This window comes from Chelonia mydas, chromosome 9 (genome assembly GCF_015237465.2).
Source record: "Chelonia mydas isolate rCheMyd1 chromosome 9, rCheMyd1.pri.v2, whole genome shotgun sequence".
Lineage (NCBI taxonomy): Eukaryota > Metazoa > Chordata > Testudines > Cheloniidae > Chelonia > Chelonia mydas.
In genome coordinates, this window is record NC_057855.1 from 17459322 (window position 1) to 17485093 (window position 25772).

The following is a 25772-nucleotide window of genomic DNA, read 5'->3' on the forward strand; positions in this document are numbered from 1 at the left end:
TCACAGAAAAGGAGCAAGGGCAAGAAACAGAGTTTTTGAACCCTGGAACTCTGGGCATAATCCCAGCCTTCACAGTGGGGACAACCCTGAGGGTGGTGGTGAAAGGGGGAAATAACTATCTAACAACACTATCTTAGAAAAATAGTGAAACAATTTACAATATATTTACAGAAATAATACAGGAGAAAGGAGCTGAGGACATCAAAGATTCCTACTCAGACTATGCGGTGGTAAGAAGGAACTGGAAAGGCATTGTCCCATACCACTCTTTTAGGCCTTTGGGTCAGAGCATGAGGTAAAGTATATGTGTAGGCCAATGGACACTGCTTGCAAAAAATTCCAGACTCAGGCACATGGGGTGTGCATGTGTACCCACAAGTGGAATACACATGGGGATCATCACTCGAAGAAGAATTCAAGCTAACCACACACAGCTAATGTGACTCTTCATTGGTTTGTACTGAAGGACAAACTGTATGTCTTTTAGAAAAGTTGCACATGAAAAATACCTTACCACCTGAGGTTTCGAATGACAAGAAAGACGTATGGCAGTGCCGATCTTTTTTTTTTCTTCTTATAATATGCCATGAGCATCAGTTTGGTTTATCCATTCCAAAGAATGTTTAAATTGCATGAGTGGTAGTTTCATGATGTGAAAATAACATATGTTCAACCATTTTCTATTCATTTAGACAGCTTTTCTTTGCACAATGTGTGTTCAAAACAGTCATTAAATAACACAGATGCATAAAAAGAACCAGGATGGCTTCCTAGTCACTTGACGATCAGTCCCAAAAGAGACCATATTAGCCTAAAATTGACAAAATAAGCTTTTTTAGAGAGTGCCATTAAGGGACAAATGTATACGTGGTGTAAGGGCTTGTCTAAATATGAAGTTAACTGTTTCTGATTAACTCCATGAGTTGACACCCTTACTGTAGAATAAGAGTGCCTTGTTCCTGTTTCGCTTAACCCACTGGATTTATATACCCTCTAAGAGTGGGTATAAATAAGTCTAAGAGTAGAGTAGTAATGAGGAATAAGAGTGTCAACAAGCTATTATGTTGGAATTACAGTCGCTTATACCAAGCTGAATTTGAAAATGTCCATGCTGTATTGACAATTTACACCTATCCACTCATAAATCTATGTATTAACATCAATATTTTAAAGTCCTGAATACATATATTTCAACTGGTACATTCTACAGTACAGTGGCTTACTATAGTTGGGGTTTCTTTTTAACTATCATTTTGAGATTTGATTGCATGATTTTTGAAATACTGAACATTTGCTTTATTGGTTTTTTCATGAGGGAAATGCCAATTTGTCTAGCCCTCAGAAGAAAACGTAACAGCTGTGATGGGCAAAGTTTAAGACTGCATAAAAAAATAGTAACAAAAGTTCCCCTGAGAGAAAAGCAGAAATACTGATTATAGAGAACAACCTCTTTCTGCTTCCCACATACCCATACTGGTGGAAGGGAGAGTACTGGCAAAAACTATCAGATTTTAAACTGCAAATCTGAGCCATAACATTTGTATTTCTTAAAATTTTTACATATTATGAGAAAGGAAAACAATACAAGATATATACCTGTAAAAATAATGTAAGAAGAATAGCAATTGCCTCAGTAAGACACTAGAGGACAAGAAGTGGCTTCTTTCACACCTAGGTTTTAGTTTAGTCTTAACCTACACTAATTCAATATGTGTCATGTTGTCCCCTGTCGTGGCTGGTCTACTAGAGGACAACAGCCTACAACTGCAACTGTCTGATAGAGTTTACTCCCTTACATCAAGTGGTAGAGGTCTGTGCTGCAGTCCTGACTGTCCAGGTTCAGGCCCTGCTGCTGACCTAGGTAGGGAACCCTTATAAAAAGTGGTGCCTAGACAAGCTTCTCCTCACAAGGATAATAAAGGAAATAGTTTGAACAAATTGTGCTGAAGGGGACGATGGGTACATCTCAATATCTGACACATGGATAAAGTCAAAAGTAATATCAAGATTCTTAGCCTGACTAACCTCCTGTGAAGGAATCCCCTCAGTAAATGGGGAACAGAATGGAAAGAGCCCCTTGTCATAGCAACGAACCTAGTCAGCACCACGGCTTTTGTGTACCCACAGTAAAGGACGAGGTACTTCTCACCAATATCTACTTAGGCTTTGTCTACACTGTGGCACCGTGCTGTCAAAGGGATGTGAACTGTAGTGTGCACCAAAACGTTGTGCTCCAACTGCCCCATGTGGATGCTGCAGGTGCAAACTAAAAGGTTCCCAGTTCACATTAACATAGTCCTCTTTCTAACAGGACTACAGGAATGCCAACTGGGTACCTTTTAGTTCTCACACCAGTGTCTACGGTGGGCAATCAGAGTGCACATTTTTGGTGCACTCTGCAATTCACACCTCCGTAGTCCACACTGCGTTAGACAAGCCTGTGGTGTGTTTCAGCGGGTCACCTTCTAGTAGCTCTCCCAGTGACTGTAACAACCTGGGACAAAATTACAGAGGAAGGAGTTACCCTTTACATCAAACGAGAGAGGCCTGTGTTTTAGATGTTGCGCTGCGTTGCCTGCCTACCATGATTCATTAACCTACACAGAATTCGCTCATTTTTTGTTCCTTTTCTCCATACTTCTGCCTACTGTTCTTAGACTGTAAGCACCTCAGGGCAGGGACTGTCCCTTCTCAGTATCTGGAGAGTGCCTAGTATAGGAAAGAAGGGTCCAGCCTCTGCCCCTCTGGGTTCTAAATTCTTAACCCCCTAGGGTGTCTGTGTTAAGGAGGAACTATTTGTATTTGACTATGAAGTTAAGATTTATTTCCTGATCACTTCTTTTCCAGGAGTGGAGCGGAATGAAGAGCCTCTGAGTGGCTGCTTCTTTAAGAGGAGGGGAAGTGGTACTAAGAAAGCAGGCAGCTGGCACCAGGTAGTCTTCACAAGTGTGGGAGGGCAAGGGCAGCAGGCAACCACCACAGCAAGTGGTGCAAGAGGACCTGGGATCCTACAAAAGGGAGCATTTGGAAGAGGAGCAGCAGCAGCAGTCTCACAAAAAATAAAAGGCAGCAGCAACTAATTTTGGGGGAGCGGTACCCCAATTAATTGAAAATAATGATGGCCCAGTGATTAGGGCTTGGGAGATCCAGGTTCAGTTCCTTGTTGTGCCACAGTTTTCCCATCTGACTTTGGGTAAATGACTTAGTCTGTGTGCCTCAGTTCCCTGTCTGTAAAATGGGGATAATACAGTCCCTACCTCACAGGGGAGTTGTGCAGATAAATACATTAATGACTGTGAAGCATTCAGATACTATGGTTATGGAGGCCATGTAAGTGATGGATGGATGGATGATTGATTTTAGGTGAGTCTCACTAATTGATTAATTGATTTTGGGGAAGGAGCACTTGCGGGAGAATAGCCTCCCTTCCCCCCAGGCTGAGAAGTCTGAATACCACTCCCTTGCCACACTGCAGGTGCTGCCACAAACAAATCATTCCTGAAAGTCTGGGCTTGGCCCCCACTAAGGACTGATTTCTGTATGTAGGCTATCATATTCATTCTGCAGGCATTCCCCGAGGAAGTCAATGTTGTTAACACTGTTACCTTTTTATTTACCCATTTACTTTTATACATAAATAGTAACACAAATGGTTAAGTAAAGAGATCTCAGAAGAGAAATTAATTGGTGTCTGAATTTTTGTTTTTAGCTGACATTCAGTTTCTGACATGCCAGTCTCCTCTTAGATAACTGAACAGTGGGTCAGCACAACAAACGGTACTGAGCCCTTCACCCTCTATTCCTATATGCAAACCATATGTTGTAGCTGGGAACTCTGCAGACTGTAATGAAAACTGTCCATTTAATTTAAACAAGGTCAAGAAAGAAAGCTATTTTAAATTCAATAAAGGGAGGCCATTTGAAAGTGTAGACTCCATGGAAGACAAACTTAACAACTCACTTGATAGCTAAAACTATTTCTAATCCTCTTTTTGATATGGAATGGTATGAAGCCTCGGGAGTCAAGACACATCACTGCTTGGCCCTCATAATATGCAGAGAAAATGAAAGTGTCAGTTGAACGAGAAAAAGGGAAAGCATCTGTTTGATAGCTATGTAAGCCTGTGATATGTAAACTGCTTTGGATTCAAGCAACCCTAATTAGAGTTTCGAGGCATTCTTCATCAAAAATATGTATATACATACATATGAGAATTAAGCAAATTTTGGGACTGAATACTTTGCAGGAAAGTCAGGACAAGAGATTAAAATAAGAAATTGGATAATTCTCAAGGACAGACCTCAGAGAAGCACGGTGACATTTTCACAAAGCAGTGAAGAAACACCTCTTTTCACATTTCAGATGAGTGCAATTTTGTTCCTTCTTCATCAACAACACTAGAACTCTCTTGTTCAGAATCTTGGAACTGTATGTAAAATTTGAGAGAGGCAGGTCAAAACACCATTAGTGTCATTACTACCATTAAGCACAAAAATATTTTGGCACCACTGTGCCACTGTTTGCCTCCAGCCCAACCCATATCTCCCTATGAAATCCATACACAGAGGCAGAGATTGTGAGTGAAGAATGTTGCCAGAAGAGGTAAACTATATAAGGGATGCAACCACAAGAACCACTGACCAGAAAAACAAAACACCAATAGCTTTATCTACACAGAACAAGGAATGATATATACAGTAAATTGTGTTTATTGTGCAGAAAGGTTGTATAGGAAGGTGTGATGGGATGTTCACAGGGGTTAAAGGAGGCTGAGGAAAGGCCAATTAACTGGATAGACCACAGCTAAGGGGAACTGACTGGCCTAAGTAACCCCTGAATAATGACAGAACCTAGCTTGGAAGGAACAGGTGGGTCTAGGATAAAGCCACGAAGCTAGCAGTAGAATGGGGCTTCAGTGAGGGAGCCTGTAGCCACTCTGTGGACAATAGGGAGACAGAAGGAAAACTAGGTGGAGAGGGTGTAGGAAAAGGTAGTAAGGTTTCAGAAGGTGCAGACCTTCTGGAGGGGGAAAAACACAGTGACCTGGCAGGAGGGCCAAGTCACAAAGACAGAACACCCTGAGTCGCAGAGGGTGAGAGAGAGAGGGAGGCAGCAGGTGTACAGCAAACAGCAGAAGGGGGTGTTGTACCTGGAAAGAGCTAATCCCCAGAGTGGCCAGGAGGAGGCACCCTAGCGGGGAGAGGACCCCCACGACAGAAGGCTTGTCTACGCACCATGAGAAGTTGAAACAAGACAACTAAACACTCACGGAAGTTCCACATGCAGGAAGACTCATCTTAAATTCAAGTGGGTCAAAGTTATCACTGTCACCAGCAGATTTGATTCAACCTTATTTTCAACTTTTTCTAATGTGAAGTGTGCTTGTAGAAGCAGCTACAGGACCCTGTCATGCCATCAATTTTTAAACAAAAACTTCTCAAATCAGAATCCGCTCCCAACTGGCAGGAAGTCAAGAGAGAGTTCTGCTTGAAAACAGACAGTGTGATATGGCCGGTTGAAAGCCGTACAATTCAAAATCTGCAGACAGTGAGGGTAAAAGGTGTCAAGAAAGGTGTCCATCAGTACCTCCTCTCAGCAGGACATGACACCGTTTGAAAAGAAATAATTATGGAATAAAAACAGAGAAAAATAGGCATCTTATGAAAACATCTCCTTTTTGTTAACAGCCCTCTTGCTGAGCTCAATAAGTGGCTTCAGAACAGCATGGTGGGTAGAGAGGTTCCTCTTATCACACAGTAAGTAGGATATACAACAGCACTATGATCACACAAAGGCCCTCATAATGTGATTTGTCCTCAGCTTCAGTATATACTCGCTGTGTCTGAAAGGCGAATGCTGTTTGTCACAAACGTGTCCTACTTCAGTTGGTAAATAGCCTTATGTCATTTTGTGGATGGATTTGTGCTGTAAACCAGTTGGCGCATAAGCCGTCATGGTACAAACAGATTTGGTACAACTGCTGTCAATCAAAATTATTTTATTAAGTGTGAGTCGCTCACATAATGCAGCAGTTACACTTCGAAGATCTCTAAACTGATTTTGCTCTTACTTACAGCAGGAGTTGGGAGGGGGGAGAGGGATGGGGTGGCAGGATCTGACTCTTCTTCCCATTGATGTAACAGGGAAATCAACCCCCAAACTTCACAGATCTCTGAGAATCTGCTGGAGCCATAGGGCACAGTTCATCTTCTCCAGTTCCCCCTTAGAATTACTCCGATGGGATTTCCTTTCAGGCACTAGTTCCTGGGGCCCCTCATCAATAAGGTTCCACAATGCAGATGGGGCTCTTCTCAGGAGCCAACATAACCCCAGGCTAAGTATTAACTCCTGAGTAGATTCTCAGTGAGTGGGAAACTACATATGTCACCTTGGCCCACTTTCATAGATTATAAAGCCAGAAGGACCATTGTGATCACCTAGTCGGACCTAATCTTGCTCCCGACTTCCCTGACACACATACCCAAGACTCTGCAGAGAGCCATCTCTGGGATCCAGGGAAGAGAAGGGGAGACATTATGCCATTACAGCATTAATAGAACCTAACCCTACAGTCCATTCATACAGAGAACTTCCAGAAACTGGTTCTAACGCAGGATAATGGCAAAAGCAGAATGCTGTCTCTTGTTCCCTAACACTATAGCTGTCAGATTAACTCTTTGGATGTCCCTTTCTTATTAGCTGACTCTGCACACTCCTATTTGCATGAAATCCCCTCTGAAAGGGTAACCATTTGTACAGCATTGCTGAGGGCTTTCTCAAAGAACAGATGAGCACGTGTGCAATGTGTTTCAAGGTGTCCCAATCACTCACAATTAAAACCACCAAAGTAGCCATGTCACTGGATTTTAAATAATCAAGCCCTACATCGGTCAAACCACGGATCTGTTCAGGAAACGTAGGGAAAGATGAAGCTTATTATGATCTTGTTGACAGTTCCATCTGGATCATTTCCTTTGGGCTGCTGTTCTTAATGAAAGTGTTGACAGATTTGTGTTTCTTTTAGATTTTATCATGCATCATTTTAAAACTTTATTAAGGGCATATCACACTCAACCCAGGGATGTTTCACTAAAGAATGAGACTCTTATTAGTAGTCCCAGTGAAAAATGGCATTAGTTTCTCTCCAGTAACTAGAGACATAACAAACTCTCCAGAGTTCTACTTCCGTACAGCTCTGTATCTGTCATTAGTCATTGTTTACATAGCACAATAGGCAAAACCACAGAAAAAGAAATATTTTTCCTACACTATACTCTCTACTGAAAGGCAAATATGCACATATACTGGGGAACAGTGTAAAAATGTTTTATCATTTTCTGTTTACAATGTTCATTGGAAGTTTCTAAACCTTTCTTACCAGGTTGGAGTTATTAAGTTTCAATCTACATTTGAGACCTATTCAAGATGAAGATGATTCATCTGCTGTTTATAAGATGCTTTTATTTGCCGGTAAATACCTTTCTAAAAGCAAGCTGTTATTTAAATATTCACAATGTTTGATTCAGCACAATATTGCTATTAATGAATTTTGGAGACCTTCACCGGAGCTTCAATTTCAGGCTTACAAAACTCTTCCAACACAATTATTAAAAAAAAAGGTATGAATACATTTTCCTCCTTGACAACCACAATCGTATCTTCATAATTGCAGAAAAGATTACCCAACTTTTAATTCACACTAGCCAGCCGCAACAATACTGCATTTCTTTTCCTTGGTTTAAAATATCCTGATAATTGTCAACCAGCACAGTGGAATGTTAACATTCTCCATAACCTGTCTTTCAAAACTATTCATAAATGTTAGAAACCAGCTAATCATAAAATTATCATTAGTGTCCTAGAAACACCTACAAACATTTTTTCTAGAGTCTGATTTTTTTCATAGAATTTTAAACTAAATACTGTATTCTGTCTAGAACAGTGGTTCCCAAACTTGTTCCACCCCCTGTGCAGGGAAAGCCCCTGGCGGGCCAAGGGACGTACCGGCTGCTGCTTCCAGCCGCTCCCATTGGCCTGGAGCAGCGAACCGCGGCCACTGGGAGTTGCGATCGGCCGAACCTGCGGACGCGGCAGGTAAACAAACCGCCCCGGCCCGCCAGGGGCTTTCCCTGCACAAGCGGTGGAACAAGTTTGGGAACCACTGGCCTAGAACATAATAGCACTGGTATGCTGTTATAAAGCACTTTTCACTGAAAAACTCAAATCACTTTTATACGTTAGTTAATTAAGCTACATTACACTCCTAATAATTAAATGTCAAAGCTGATGTGTAAAACAGCATCAACTTTTCATACAAGCATGTTTCATACAAACTTTTTGTGCAAGTTCACACATGCATAAATTGGACACAGAAAAAAATATGTAGTGAATGATCACCATTCTCCCCAACTCTAAGAAACCAGTCCCTTCCACAGACAAAAGAAAGTCTATAGTTCCAGCTCAATATTTCCTCCTGACTGGTATAGTCCACGCTCAGTGGCGGGCAACCTGTGGCCCATCAGGGTAATCTGCTGGCAGGCCGCTAGACAGTGTGTACATTGACCTTCCACAGGCACAGCCGCCCGCAGCTCCCAGTGGCCACCGTTCACCATTCCCGGCCAATGGGAGCTGCAGGAAGTGGCGCGGGCAACAGGGGAGAGCTGCCCACTGCTTCCTGTCGATCCCATAGGCCGGGAATGGCGAACCGCAGCCACTTTGAGCTGCGGGTGGCCGTGCTCGCGGACAGTCAGTGTAAACACTGTCTTGCGGCCCGCCAGTGGATTACCCTGATGGGCTGTGTGTGGCCCACGGGTTGCCCATCACTGGTCCACATGATGCTTCTCAGATCCTCCTGGACAGTTACAGAATGTAGAAGCTTAGTGGAACCAGTCCATGTGATGCCTCTGTAATCAGCATTGACTAGCTCTCCAACACAACGTAGGCTTGAGCAGCTGAGAGTGTGGAGATGGGAACCGAGACTTGCTTTTGTTGGGGAGGCCCATGATCTCTGGAAATTTTTTCCCCTTTTTCTTCTGTCAAACACGTCATCAATAATTCATCTAATAAGTTAAGTGTGACACAGGATGTCAGTTGTCTAAGAACTATGCATAAGTGTCCTTTAGATAGCATATCCTGCTCTTAACATACCAGAAGATACACTGTATGAAGATGTGTCACATACCAATATTACATACCAAACCAAATTCTTTCTGCCATACCCTGCCATAATTTGACAACTAGATGTAGTGTGAAGCTTGTTGATGAAGTGTCTTGTGAATTTTCAGTCTAGATTTTTGTTTGGGATCATATAAACTGCCTCTACAATGAAAGAGCAGGGCCTTAAATGGACAAACACTGACTTTTCTCTGCTTGAGGTATAGATGGTTTTAAATCTGATGTTCGGAGGCATAAGGGGAATTCTGGGCTACAACATGCAAGTCAGACCCGTTGGACAAAGACAGTGGGGAAATAGTAGCATAGGTTGTCATCTCCCTTCATGGGGCAGAATACTGGATGTTTCTTAATGATGCTATTATTACAAAGCCTCTGGGAAGAAACTTGCTCTCGACACTGACCATCTTGCTAACCATTGGCCTGTGTAAAATCTCCCATTTTTTGAAAAACTGGTTGAAAACTTTGACAAGTACCTGAAATCCTCAGATTTCCTCAATTGTAGTCAATCAAGGACTTATCCAGGGTGGATGGATTCACTCTTTAAAGACTCTGTTCGTTTTTTCAGGGAGATATCTGAAAGAGCAGCTCCTCTACCCTGAAGGATCTCTTATGTGGGGTATTATGGGGTCTATCTTGTTATCCTTCTTGTTCAGCATGTACAAGGAGGTTGGTAGGGACTTAGAAAGATGCTGCAGGTTGTGGCATCTTCAGCAGGCTGATGATATTAAATCTCTACCCTCTCCTAAGCTGTTGGTGTAGTGGAAATGACCACTGTCTCTAAGAACCTTGGGTATTGGTGAGGGTTTGTTGGCTGTGGCCCAATCCAGACAAGACTGAGGCTGGCTGGGAAAGTGACTAGAAAAATTGGTGAAGAAAGCACAGCTACCATTTGTAACACAGGTTTGCAATTTAAGAGTCTTGATCGTTCCTAGGCTTGTATTCTATGTTGAGTAGAGGGGCATTTTTTAATATGTGTCTTGTGAGACAAAAGAAAATGTCTCTTACGCTTTGTACTTTGCTACAGTTACTGCACCCATACCTTTCTCACCTTGAGACTAAACCTTTGTGATGTACTCTAAATAGGGCTCAGTCTTTCATCTGCCTACGTATTTATATTGTGTTTATGTGGTTATCGGCGATACGATCCCTTTGCAATGCCGTTGCGTTTACAAGCAATGGAGCAGATGCGTCAGACCTCCTCTGCTATAACAGGATGGCTGCTAGCAGAGCGTTTACCATGACCAGTCCTCTCAACTGGCACTCATCAGCTTTCAGATATATACCAGCTAACTCTCTGTATCTAACTAAAGCATTTCAAGCAACTTCTAACAACAGTCCCAAACAACTCAAGCGAAATGTAAATTAGTATAATTAAAAACAATTCAAAATGAAACAGTTACAATAACCCCAATGGTTTAATAATATCAGGCAGTTTTCCTAAGCAGGGTTGCACCCTTGCTACAAAAAAGGATGGAATTCTGGCTTTCTTCCTTGTCTGCCCAACACAGGTTAAGTGAAGTAAAAGCTTACGTTCTCTACTGATCTTAGGTATCAGCAAAAATAGAATTGTGATTGCATATTTGTGTTCTGAAATGACTATGAGTTTGTCGTTTGGTACATGACAAATTTTAGCAAGATTCAGGCCTAGTCTACACTTAAAATTTAGGTTGAAATAGCTGCAGTGCCCAGGGGGTGTGAAAAATTCATACTCCAGAATGCTGTGGTTATCCCGACCTACTTCCCAGTGTAGACACAGCTAGGCTAATGGAAGAATGCTTGCATTATTCTGGCTACCATCACTGAGCGAGGTGATATTCCTACAGAGACAGAAAAAACCCTTCCAACACTGTAGGCTATGTTTACACTATGGGATGATGCTGGCATGGCTATGGTGCTGTACCTATGCCACTATACTTCCTGTAGTGTAGATGTGGATTGAGCAAGGTTCATGGGGTCCCTGAGCATGTGACTGAGTGGATTAGGTTTGGAATGCTGCAACAAATTAGAAGGGATTGACCAAACCAAACTGCAGCTTTCTTTAAAATTCTGACAGTACCTCAAGTGTTCATCTGGCAATGCAACCTTCAGCTCAGGTTTCTGCCTGCCTTAAGCTATTAACTAATCAGGATCCAATCAATTCATCCCACCCCATTAAAAGAATGTCCAATGACCTACAATTGATTTTCCTTTGTTATTTATCAGCTGATGTTTTAACTTGTTATTTTTCAAGATTCTTTTTGCTGTACCATAGTCATTAGAAGCCACTGTACCTATTTCTTACAATGGTGTTTTAAAGTTGAGGGGATAAAAGAAGGTCAGTTTGCCCCATTCTATGTGGGAGTCCTTTAGCATAGTCACTAAGGAAGTTTTGAGTGATGTTGAGTGATGTTGCACATGTATTCAGAAGAGGCCAGTTTTTCATCCTATATTGTATCTTTTATATTTGCTGTATTTTTTCTATCGAGGCGCTCTTGAGTTGAGCTAAGCATAAACCTAAGTCATGGTTTGTCACAGAATAGTGTGAAAATGGTGGGAATTTAACAAGACTGGATATTGTAAAAGCATCCTGAATCCCGCCAATGGGTTCATGTCTCATCCTATATTGAGCAGAGACCCTGTAACAGAGAACAAACTGGCCCGATGGCTTTTCTTCTCTTTCACCCCAGGCCATTTCCCTAGAGGCACCAAATATTAGGATCTTACATTTTTTTGAGGAACACTGCTTGGAATGGTGACTGGAAGGTCAGGAGATCAATCCAAAATGCAGAATCAGCACTTTGAACCTCAACAGCAAAATGTAGGATTTCTTCTGGCCAAAGAATAAGTTATGACTAAAACACAAAATTTAACAGCATAAATTAATGTTTGCGGCCATTTTAACACATAATTTCTCTCTCTTACACAAATCCTTTATTTTTTTAAAATTAAGCTATTAGCTATTATTTGGGATCTCTATTTAAAGAGTTTTCTTCAGACACAGAATCAAGATAAATCACTTGACATCCATGACTATTATATTACTAGGGTAAACAATGGTGGTCTTAGAGTTAGACAATAACTATCCTATAATTCAATAGTCTCAGAGGTCATATCTTACAAAGGTCAGGAAATCTGCCAACACTCAGAAGTTTAACAAAAACTCCCAGGGATGTCCACCGATCAAGTTACAAGGAGAGGAATATTATTCTAATTGGTAAGACAAAAGCTCCCTTTTGTCAATAACTAATCATATGACTTCACTGGTCTCTAGCTACAGTGGTCTTGATGGATGAGAACATGATGATATAAATAAGAAATGACAGCTTACCAAAGAGGGTTAACATAGGGTCATGACCTCCTTATCTGACTTCTGTAGCTTATTCACATGTAAACACATGCTTTAGCTCATCATACTTTACAAGTCAGAATTTAGATTATATTGATATTGTGGAATTTTGAAACTCTGCATTTTGGAAAAGACTATTTTTTCTTACTGTTATATATAATTAGCACTCTTGTGGTACACAGAAATATAATACTTAGCTCTTCGTGTGGTTTTCAGCAAGTAATCTCAAGGCACTTTACAAAAGGAGGCCAATACCATTAATCCCATTTTAAAAATGGGGAAACTGAGGCAAAGAGCCAGGGAATGACTTGCCCAAGGTTTACCCAGCAGACTAGTGGCAGAACTAAAGGTCTCCCAAGTCCTACTTTAGTCCATTCACTAGGCCATACTGCCTCCCCTGAGTTAATGGTTCTCTGCAACAATCAAGTACAGACAGTGATACAATATGTAAACAACCTGAAAGTTTGCACCACCCTTAGTCATTATGAGTACAATCTTACTCTTCAAATTCATCTACTGAAATTAATTATACTACTTGCAGAGTAAGGTACTACTTAATGTAAGGGCAACAGAATTTGCCCCAGAATTATTGGACCACATTCATCTACACAGTAGTTCCACAGACTTTAAAATTATGCCAGAGAGGAATTCATCTCATTAGTCTCCCAGTGATTTAGAGCCAAATCCTTTCCCCATTAAATTCAAAAAAGTGTTGCCATTAATTTCAATGGGACCCAGATTTGACCTGAAGAGTGCGGGTCAAGGTTGACTTTTATGTCAAAACCTGTTATGTGCACATATCTAAGCCAAAAATTTCCTTGCTTGTCAGACATGAAATCCTGAATTTTCCAGTGTCAGTCTGTCTTGGGATGTGGGAGATAAAACTGTCATAACACAGCAGATGCAGAATTAGTTCTGAAAGGCTAATCAGCCCACTCCTCTGGCATTTTTATTCAGCTGTGCATTACTTCACCATACTGCAATTTACTGCCAGATGTAAGCATTGTTCAGTAAGGTAATGCAAAGTATTGTATATAATTATGGATTATATATCCTGTCATCACAATCTCACAACTGGCTAAAAAATGGTCCTTACATGATTGAATCTTCGGCACTAAAAGTTCCATGCAGCGCCATTCAATCTCATTCTCCATGCAGCACTGTTAATGAACAACAGAACCATGGGAAAAAGCTATGAAGGCTTAGTTAATGCTGAGCGCAGTAACTTGTTCTAGGATTATTTCACCTTCCTTCAACTGTTATACTGCTTGTATTCATGTATGCCTGAATCCTGCAAGGCACTGTCCATCTTTACTACCATTGAAGCTAATAGGGGCTGAGGATGCTGCTCAGCACCTTATAAGATCAGGCCAATGGTTTGCTAAAACTGCTCAGATTTTTATCTTGTTAAAATAATTTCGTGGACGATGGTTAATTTTGTTGCGCTGTTGGATTAGTAAATTAGTTACAACCCACTTCTCTCCTCTCTCTTCAGCCCCACTACTATGGATGGATAACACAAAATCAGAAATTGGGACCTACTTCTTGATGATATCCCTACTGTTTATTGGCAGGCGATGTTCTCTTTCTGAAGATATTAAGACCAAAACTGTAATTATCCTCTAAAGTAGAAATAACAATGTCCACATTATTTATGCTATGCCTTTACAATATTTAAATTTCACGTTTGTACAGCAGCTTTCATCCTAACACATCTGAAAGTGTTCTACAAATGTGTAGTGATCAATCACTTCACTCATTAGGGAAGTAAAAGCACTTTGGGGATGGAGCATGGAAGCAGTTCAATATACAGGAATGCTATGCTGTAAATTAGGACTAAAACTGAATATGATACGCAACTGAGATGGCAGAGGAAATTCAGGCAAACAGAATATAAGTAATCAAATTGACTAACAGCCCTGCTCTTCGAAAATGCCATGGTAATTTTAATGACAACAAAGTGATCAGTTTTAGAGCACATCTGCAAAATGGCATCTCCGTCTACACAGTAAATGTAGCATCATGAATGGGCATTGGCTCAGGACCAACTTAAAGGGGTAGAGTACCACCTCCTGAATTATCAGCATCACTTCCCAAAGCACCCTTAGTTTTACTTTGAGGTCTCCCATCCAACAAGGACCAAGTAGAAACTTACTTATCTTGTTAAACCTGATGAAGTCATAGCTGAAGGTATTGTGGCTACAGGAACATATGGATGTACACTGGCTGTCATTAAAATCTTTACAATAGCTGTTTGCAAGTAATGATCATCCCTGCTATACTTGTGGTATTCCATTGGCTTGACAGCAGTTTTCAAGCTGTGGAATGCAGACCACTGGGGGTCCACAGGCTAAGTGTAAGATTTCCAAAGGGGCCCAAAACCCCATTTGAAATTTTTTAGGGGGGCACAAATGAAAAAGGTTGAAAACCACTGGCTTATTACAATAAATAACTAATGTTTTAATGATCATTAAACAAAAGAAAAAACTGTAAAGACTTCAATGGTGAACACTGTAATTGTACACTTATGCTATCTCTATTGTTTTAAATAAGCTTCACAAGGGCTATCACCGCATTCCTCTGTAATTGCTCAGAAGGAAATGCCTGACAGGAGAATCAAACATCCTTAGCTTCACCTTTTAAAGAATGTAATGCCACATTTGAGGAGGAGACATACATAACTAGCTCATTACTGCTCTCACCAAAATTGTGTTTCAGAGTAGCAGCCGTGTTAGTCTGTATTCGCAAAAAGAAAAGGAGTACTTGTGGCACCTTAGAGACTAACAAATATATTTGAGCATAAGCTTTCGTGAGCTATTGAAGTGAGCTGTAGCTCACGAAAGCTTATGCTCAAATAAATTGGTTGGTCTCTAAGGTGCCACTAGTACTCCTGTTCTTTTTGCAAAATTGTGTTGTTATATTTAAGCAATTTAGGAGTAAGATGCGTAATCTTTGCTTTCAGTACAAGAAGGATTACCTGGAAGCTCAATTAATTACTTTAAATCAAATCTGAAAACTGTAAGTATTCAACAATATAATCACATACAAACTTGTTCACAGAAACATTTCCAAAGAATCACTAAAGATAATAACAGGAGACTGAAGAAAGGTAGTAAAACTCTTTGAATTATGTACATTTTTTCTGAGTTTGTGTATTTGGAATATAAAAATCCATCAAAGGGAAGCACATAGGACCTCAGTTAAAAACAAACAAACAAACAAACAAACCCAACAACAAAAAAACACTTCAATCAAAAGAAAATGCCCATCTAGTTCTTATTTATATTGTCAAGCTGGATACCAACTGATAGCTTGCTGTGGAAGCTAATCCTACAACCTTCCAGTCTGGGAAACAGTGTTTCTGAATAAGCTATAGAGATACAGTAAAGAATATAACAACAGCTGGGACATACACGGTAATGTATCTAACTAAAAATCAGGAGGCAAAGGACAAAAGTAAAATGAAATCCTGGCAGAGAGGAATTTGCACAATTGCGTACAATGGGGAAAACAATCTTATCAGAAATGTCTTCATGCTGTGAAAGATGATAATATGGTTTGCAAGAATCTACATACATAAAACACATTTCATCCTGAAGGAACCAAAAGAACTTCAACTATTTATTTACTGCAGCAAGGAAATACAGCCACACAAGATAGAGGGCAACAGCTCGGCAAATAACCTGTCCCAGCACGTGTGCATGCATGAGTGAGAGTTTTAGCTGGTGGTTTCTAAGTTCACATCTGAAAGATCACATGGGACCTCAGAAATAAACTAAACCTTTTTGGAGGCCATCACCTGCTATAGCCTACTGCTCTATGGGCCAAATTTATTGGTACACTAACTACTTTGCATCAGTTTGCTGATGCAAAATAGCTTTGAACCTGGCTTAATGGGCCAGTTAGACCAGGTTTACGCTGTTTTATGTTAACAGAGTGCTGCAGAATAGCCGTGATAAAATTCAGCCATGTGCAGAGGGCTGAAATAAGACCTATGTAGCACTTAAGTCTCATGCAAACCCTATTTTGAAGCTGGCCCTTTGCATAGGGATGAAATTCACCCCAGATCTTACCAAGGAATCTGGCTTCATGTTTCCCTAAGAAAGAAGGCAAATGGGTTTATGTAGCATGTGATTTCAAATCTTATTTTAGTCGCTTCATCTGAACTGCAACTGAAGTGCAGAAATGTATGTGTACTTTCTGATAAGCATATTTTGTTTTAGAAACGGATGAAATACTTTCCAGTGTGTACACTTTCTTCAGGTTTATAAACTGATGATAGAAATGCCATAATCAGAACATGGCACAAACCAATCCAGGGCAAAATGATACATTTTTCATAAGAACCCTTTGAAGTGTTCTTAGAGTTACATCTTCATAATCCACACAGGAGAAGATCTGCACTCTTGACGATTCTGAATTTATGCACTTCAGCTGGCTCTAGATAAAAGGTAACTCTCTCAGTTTTCATTCCAAGGATGTTCTCGGATTTTTTATCAGGAAAGAGAGACAGTGCAGAATGTTACCTTCACATGATTTTCCATCTTCGCCCAGTTTCTGGCCAGCTGGACATCTGCAGTAGTAGCTGCCAATAGTATTGCAGCACTGGTCCTGACAGCCACCATTCTCAATGGTACATTCATTTACATCTGTAGCAGGAAATAGCATATATAAATTAGACATTGAATACAAAGGAGGCATTGACTAAATTGTCTCTTCCTTCAGTAACACTGTGCATCTTTCTGATTTTACCAGGTGAAGAAGCAACTAAGAGCTGCTCCTAAGAACCTCCTGAAATAGGATGTGTCCCTTTGTTGCTTATGTCTTGCATTAGATATTCAGCAATTCAGAGCAGAGTCTATGTCTTCCTGTGTGTTTGCGTACAGTGCCTAACGAAATGAGCCCCTGACGTTGCCTGAAACCCTTACCACAATATTAATGTGTCAGATATGTAACTTCCTGCAATACCTTTGGGAGATCTGACTGTATTAAAATTATATCAATGTGGGCCAGGGACTATATGTAATTCCATGGGAGAATGTGACCACAGTTTTAGGATTCCTCCTGAGACCTCTTTCCACTTGGCTTCCAAAAAACTCAGTTCGACTGCTGCCTTCATCACTCAGGTATCTTTATTTGGCATACAGCAGTGCTACACTGAGTTGATCAGACTCAGACACAGTGGGGCGGGGTGCAAGGTACATCGCAGCTCCAAAGTTACACAGAAACCCTCTCACTTTATATCCATTACAATCTTATTGCATTTACTATACATCACATCACATTTTTGGATTGGCTTGGTTATTTTGCAGGAACCAATCCCTGTGCAACACGTGCTGTCCACCCACTGTCCATGGTTCAATTTCCTCTTTATTTTAACTCTGCATTCCTAACTTATTTTGCCCCTTGTTATCTAGTTCATAGTAAACAGTGCCCTGAGCTTTCTCCCTCTTATCTTAGTTGGCTCAGACATTCTGCCTTTTTTAACCTACTGACCTATTTACTTATCTTATTTAGCACAAACGTTCTGTTTTCAACCTGATGATTCGTTTACCTCCCTATTTGTATCTTCCAAGAACGGAGGCCTCCTTGTGTTAATTACTCATGTCAGGCCAGGCCTCAGCTACATACAGCTCCTCCAGGAACCAAGGACAGTGGGGTGATTAGGCAAATTCATTCAGATTGTAATGCCACCAGGGAAGTACCACAACCTGCAGAGGTTCACATATAGTGGTTCAAACTGGATTCTCCAGAGACCAACAGACCAAGAAAGGACTTTTGGATGAATAGCCTGAGTTTAAACTGGATTCTTTCAGATCCAGCAAACAGACAGGACCTTTTGTACAAGGAGAGTCCCTGGGAAGGGATGGAAGGACTTTGGCCTACTGAGGCCCCATAAAACTGATGGGTGACCTCTGATAGAAAGAGTATAGGAACTTCTATTGTTTTTATGTTTTCTCTGTAATACTTTCACCTTAAGGACAAGTGTGCTTGTTTAGAAAGAGTTACAATTTGTGACTGCTGACAATTACTGCTGTTCATAGCATTCTAAGAGAAAGCCAAGTGCAGACACTGGCCTGTTTAGGCAGGCTGGCTTGCTGGGGATATCACAGTGTAGGGAGGGAACTGTGCAGCCCGGAGAAAACCCTGGTCAGGAGGGAGAGAGAGAGAGATGTGGGTCTCCGCCCAAGAGAGGTGACTGCTGAGGAACCAGGAGCCTAGATTGGGTTCTCTTGAGGGACCATGGACAGGGATAGAAGTGCAGTTGCCCTGAACTGTGACAATTAATCATTATTGGTACTGACTACCCAGTCAATATTTAAGAAGGCTTTTCTCAACCCATTTATTCATATATTCAGAATTAGAATTTCTGGGGCAGGGAATGGTAATAGCAGGCTACTCATGGCCTGTTGAAAGGGCTCATGGACAAAAAAAGTCCTAAGGAAGTATTTTCCAAATGGGAAAGTTGTAAAATATACTGGTGGGATAGAAAACTGAATGAAAAACAGCACATGTGGATTTGGGTCATTGCCACGTCTCACATATTTCACAAAAGATTTTTGGGTGATGTTTTTGTCTTATTACTGCTGGATCTGAATTGTTAATATTATCTAGAATACCATGTAGGGACATTTTTATGTATTCTATGCCAGGAAAAATCTGCATGAAGAGGTTGTTTTTTTTTAAATTTGGGGATGAGAGTCCTGAACAGGCTTGTTGACACAGCAGAGCTACTCAGCACATTATTAAGTAGAAACCCGGGGTTAAGGAACATAGTGGGTTTTCAATACCTGGGAGTGTGACAGTTCTGCAAGCAACAGTGGTTTTGGCACTATAAGGGGCTGTTCACATTATTTTCAGGTTAAAGAGCAAGAGCTGAGGGAACACAAGAGGAGTGGGGACAAGACTGGGCAAAAACAGAGAGGCGTAATCCTAGCTGCAAAAGTAGGAAATGACTTTAATGTTAGAAACTTCAGTGTTTCTGAGGGAAAAAAACTTCCCTTTTAAAACTCTATTAGATTTTGTTCAACAGAAATACACAGTACTTCAAAGGAGTAAAAAAGAAGGGGATTTTACATATACGTATAAAAGAGCTGTTGGAACCTGTCACAAACCTGAACCTTGGGCTAGGATCATTTTAAGTTTTACCAAAGTCTGCTAACCCTCTGATGAATTTAAGATGAATTTTCTGACACAGCTTTTTGTAGAAACCACCTACCCACACTAAACCTGGCTACAGTTGGCAATTTTGAATACGTTTTGCTTTTATTTTTGTAGTTTTCTGAAATCAGAAACACAAAATGAAACTAAGGGTGTGTAAACTCACCACAACCAATTTCTCGATAGCTCTACACATTGTCTAATGGGTCACAAAAGAAGTTTCACTTTATCCTCAACAGTATTGGAAAACAATGCTAAGTTAAAAAGACACAGCAAGCTAAATTTTAGCACTTCTGAAGTCAATGAGAGTTTTGTCCTTGATTTAACCGGGCCTAATATTTGGCCTGGTGAAGTTTGGCAGTGAAATCTATACCTTTTTCCTTAGGTCTTGCATGATAACATTAAGGCATGTTCCAGGAAATTTCCTTCCATTAACCACCAGACATCTGGATAAGGCCTGATGGTAACAAGCAATAACTAGGGTGGTCAGGTGCCTGGTTTTCGACTGGAAAGTCCAGCTGAAAAGGGGATCTGACAGTGTCTCGTCAGATCTACTCACCCAGACACTCAAAGTCCAGTTTGACAGGCGGGGGAGGCACGAGGAGCTAGGTCACTAACCCGCGTCAGCCCCTACTCAGCCGAGGCTGCCTCCTACGTGCATTGGGCGGCTGCCACTCCCAGCCCCAGCTCCGCAGGCAAGCCCCTCCTGACCCAGGCAGTGGGGTTGGGAGGGGAAAAGCAGCAAGTGACCTGGAGGGAGGAGGAAGAGGAGGAGTTGGGGCCTCAGGGGGAAGAGGCAGGGCAAGGGAGGTTACTGCACTTCTGCTGGAGTGTCTGGTTTTTAAATATTACCAAGTTGGCAACCCTCATAATGACCCACACGCTAACCTTCTTTTACAGTCTCCAATTCTATTTACATTATGAGTACTGAAGACTGGCCAGTGGTCATTTACCAAAATGTGATCATTTACCAAAAATTATTTGAGGAATAGGCAATATTATACTACCTCCTAGAGGTTTAAATATTGACAGACTGATGGACATTACCCTATATTGTCTAATTTTTTCTGTGATTTGAAACAAAAACTTTCTTTTTAAACTTTCTGAGAAATTCACGTTTATTTTTTTGATATTATCCAAGAGTCGTTCCAAAAATATGCTTTGAATGCGGAAGTCCTTAAGCATGCATTGTCTTTCCTTTTGATTGTCAAGTATTTGTATTAGGAACGTAAATACATTTATTTCTTGTCCATCAAGAAAAAGCTGTGATTTACACCTTTTAAAGAGTATTTGTAATGTGTCATTACAAACCTCTTCCTCCTCCTCCTCTCCTTCTTGCTCTGTATGCTCCACCCACGATTTCCTTCATCTCTGTCCTAACACTTGCATATGTGCCATGCCTTCTTCCCAGTTCTCTCTTACACCAGGAAATCCTCCTCCTCCTCCTGCTGTGCCAAGAAACCTACTCTTCTCATTCACATTTCTCCTTAAAACATACTGTTCCTCTGAAGTTTATCAACATTAATCCGGCACACGAAGTAGAGTGGTTTTAATAAAAGAAAACACAATGAACCTTGCACTGCTTTGAGCTATAGCCATCTCCCCCTCAGCTGGTGCTTAACGCATCTAAGGCCAGATCCTTAATGGGTGTAAATTGCCAGAGCGCCAAGCTATGTCAAGTTACATTTGCCAAGGTTCTGCCCCCTGACCTGTAACCACTCTCTCATTTAGAAAGCCTCCTCCTGCTTTTTGTGCCTTGCTAATCTGTCCTCTGAACTCAATAAAGGAATTAGGTTACCTAATGCTAAATAAATGATCAGAAAGAGACTAGATAAAACATGCCTACCACAAATTTAAGCCTCATGGGCTGTTCTGTATTCTTAGAACACACACAGCGTTCAGGACTTTAACCGGCAGATTCATGTACTATGCATAAAAAACCAAACTTACCCCCTCATGGCCCGTCAAAAATCCCTGCCACATGATATATTTCAGTCTGCTTTCCACATTCAATGTTATTCAAGGTTGCAAACACTTTTGTCTCGTGCATTGCAAGATAAATGACAAAAATTCTCTAACACATTACAAGTCTACCAGGTTAGGTCTGACAAAAATTCAGTGTTACCAAGACTATTGATCCATCTGTAATAACAAGATGTGCGCACTTCAAGAAATAATTGTGACGTTTGCAAGTTCAATAGTGAAAATTTATGTAGAGCCAATATTGCCACACACAAACCAATCCATAGCAGACGCTTTATAAGATCTTTTAATCCTGCCACCTTAATTTTTATTCTTGAAACAAAGGAGTAAAACCCACTTCCACACGTATCATATAGTTTCTATATGACCCTTACATATTCTATATTGTCATATACATGTAGAAGAGTCGAACATGATGGGTTTTAAATGTATTATTGTAAACACATGGATTCTGAATACATGCATGTATATTTCATACACACATGATCACACAGTACTGTAAAAAGAAAAGGAGTACCAGTGGCACCTTAGAGACAGACTAACACGGCTGCTACTCTGAAACCTGTCATAGTACTGTAGATCACTGCATAATCCCCTTGCTGATTTTAAAGTCTCCAAAATCTTTTTTATTACCTTCAGCTATTTATTATTTCAGATTAGGAGAAGGTGGCTTTCTCCCTTGAAATGGATCTCCCTTTCTAAACTAAACATGTGAAAGAGGGAACCATCTGAAGAAGCCTCTTTTTCTCAGAAATTTAGTTAATGCCACTCACACCAGCTCTGTGAATGTCCTGTAGTGGAGTTGGTTTGAAAATGTTCCCCCTGGGAGTGGGGAAAGGGGGGCCGGAACAACTTTTAATCAAAGTTTTCAGGGGAAAATTTCAACTGTTCATCAGTCCCTCCCACCCTGAAAATATTTTGATTTTCCATTGAAAATTTGGTTTAAAAATAAAAGAAAAATAATAAAAAAGAAAAAAAATAGATAAAAACAGAGACGATCCACAAAAAAGTCTGTTTTGTCATCAAAAAAGAAACACTTGGGGAAAAAAGATGGCACTTACATCAAGATGTAAAGGCTCTGCAGAAGAAAAAAAAATATATTCACTTAAGAAATGAACCCCTTCCATGAGAGACTGAAGTCTTCCAGAAAGAAGATGATATGCTGAGTTCTCATACACATTTACGATTTAAATATAAAAAACAGTGCTTGGATTTATGGAACACGTTAATTACCCATTTTCTAGAGTTAAAAGGTATTATATTAATACGTTTTTGCAACAATTTTTAATAGACGATAAAGAGAATCTCATGTCTATGACCTAATTTTTAAAACAAATCCCTGGGTTATAATGTTTATCTTCAATATGTAACCAACTTCTTCTTTTTAAACAGCCATATATACTAGGGCCTTTGTTTCACTGACCACCCCTGTAGGGCTAATGTGTGCCCTGAACCATAATAAGCTGACTTTAGTGCATGTCATAGTTCAGTGGACTTGTAATAGATCACTGAAGTGGAATAAAAATCTGTAAAATCATTCCCATTCTTGGTGGAATACCACATGAATAAAGCCCATCATCATTCCAATGGAAGACTCTTTTGATTAGCTTAGAAGTGTTATACTAGCATAGGGGTGGGCAAACTTTTAGGCCTGAGGGCCACATCAGGGAATAGAAATTGTATGGCGGGCCATGAATGCTCGCAAAATTGGGGTTGGGGATGAGGAGTTTGGGGTGTAGGAGGGCGCTCTGGCCTGGGACCGAGGGTTTCAGAGGGCAGGTGGGGGATCAGGGCTGGGGCAGGTGTGTGGCAAGGGGTGCAGGCTCTGGGATGGGGCTGGGGATGAGATGTTTGGGGTGCAGGAGGGTACTCTGGTCTGGGATTGAAGGGTTTGGAGAATGGGCGGGGATCAGGGCTAGGGCAGGGGGGATTGGGGTGTGAGAGGCTCAGGGGTGCAGGCTCCAAGCGGTGCTTACTTGGCTCCCGGAAGTGGCTCCCGGAAGCAGTGGCATGTCCCTTCTTTGGCTCGTACACAGAGACGAGGCCAGGCAGCTCCGCACACTGCCCCATCTGCTGGCACTGTCCCTGCAGCTCCCATTGGCGCACCAGAGGGGGCCACTGGAGCGCATAGGAGCTGGAGCGGGACCATGCCGTAGGTAACTTGGGTAGGCATGGTGCGGCCCCCTGCCAGAGCAGGGCCAAGCCGCATGGTGCGGCCCCTGACCCACAAGCCCTAGACCCCACTCCCCAGCGGGAGCTCGCGGGCCAGCTTAAAATGGCTTGCAGGCTGGATATGGCCCATGGGCCATAGTTTGCCCACCCCTGAACTAGCATGTGGCAACTTTAGTTCAAGGCCAGAACAAACAGAAAATATTTACCTTGAAGATGAATCCAACAACTAATCCAGTTTCTTCCCAATTATGGTCTCCCAGAGATCATGGTAAAAATGTCAAAACTCTGAGGACCAAAAAGGCTAGACCAGTGCTTGAGTCATGCCGGTGCACTTCTAAACTGTGTTCCAGCAAGTGGTTGGGCAGCTGGAATGGTGTTCTGGTACCTCTGACCTCGCTCCCCACACCCAGGTTACCTAGTTGCCATCTCTTCTTCTGGAGCAGGCCCAGAAGCAAAAGATGTGGAGGAGCCAAAGGAACCATCTCCTCACACTGTCTCCTCTACCTCTTCAACTTCCCAGCCTTTCCAGGTTAGCTAGCTGCCATCTCTTCTTCAGGAGCGGAAAGATAGGTCTGGGATGGGTCACCCTACATCTACCCAAGTTACCTACCCACCAACCCTCCTTCTGGAGCAAGGAGAGGGGTCCTGGAGGTTCCTCTGGGGTTTACCCAAGTTACCAAGCCACTATCCCTCCTTCAAGAGTGGGGAGAGGGTCCCCCTGGCTTCCGTCCAGGTTACCGGCACCATCTCTCCTTCTATAGCAGGAGCCATGTCTGAGGAGTTCTTTTACTTCTTTTTTTTGGACTCGAGCACTCAGTTAGACATCAAAATCAATATGGGCATCCAAATAAGTAGCCTGATTTTCAGATGTGTTGAGCACCTACCGCTTCCACTGAGTTCAGGGGCAATGTAGAAGTCTAAGGTGCCAATCATGCAAATATGACTCATGCACTTTAATTTAAGCGTGGGCATAAGTATCCACATAATCAGGCCCTAAATGTAAATTTTAGTGTCTAACTTTAGACACACGCGTTTAAAAAATTTGCATACACAAATATATTTAGCTATTATACATTATTTTGTATCGTACATACGGATGGATATGTGGAGGTCATAGCTATGTAATAAACCAGTTCATTGGAAGGGTCTGCAGTTCACCTTCACTCTGCCAAGTAATCAATCTTTCCCTATGAGTTATTCCAACATTACAAATCCATGAGCAGTTTTATGCATCCACAATTTTTAAAAAATTACCTAGCTGGGAAATATTTCTTCCCTTTTCCACCTAAATGTGGAATTACACCCTCTCCAGGGCTACAGACAGGCACTTAATATCAATGGAAAGGGGAGATTTCAAGCTTACCAATGGGATGTAATGCACTCCTTCCTAGGGCTGGAAAGATCTGTGATAATGAACTTCAAAGTAAGAATATTTTTGGTTAACAAAAATCTTTGAGAGAAGTTTTAGAGAATATTCATTTGTTTTAATTTCTCTCTCTTGCTAAGCCTTGCAACTCTGGTAACTTAGGCATTTTGCTTTACATGGATATAAAAAAAATAGTTTCAGTAGTGTTTTTAAAACTCTCTAAAATGTTTCCAAAATACTGGTAAACTATGTGACATATACAGAATACATGATGGTGAGGGATAAAGATTTTAAATTGGCACAGTCTGGGATGCCTTTAGTACAACTCCATTACCAATAACCCATACCTTGGCTTAGTCACTGATGAGTAATGCAATCCCAAATATATCTGGATAAATATGTTCTAAATGGTTATCTAGAGTTAGGCACCTAAATCCATATTTAGGCACCTAAATCACTGTGCTTGATTTTCAAAGTGCTGAGCATCCAGGCACTCAGTGGGAGATAGTGGAAGCTCAGCACTTTTGAAAATCATGCCACTTAGATGCCTAAATATAGGTTTTGGAAACAAATTTTTGACACCCAATTTT

General features: G+C 41.2%; 1 protein-coding gene across 1 annotated transcript in view; it reads right to left on the reverse strand.

Annotated features, from left to right (window-relative positions):
- Positions 1–25772, reverse strand: part of LOC102947212 (multiple epidermal growth factor-like domains protein 6) — a 284176-nt gene that overhangs the window by 93558 nt on the left and 164846 nt on the right. The window contains exon 5 of the mRNA XM_043522132.1: positions 17027–17149. Coding sequence (XP_043378067.1) covers positions 17027–17149 — 123 coding nt within the window. The remainder of the gene's footprint in view (positions 1–17026; positions 17150–25772) is intronic.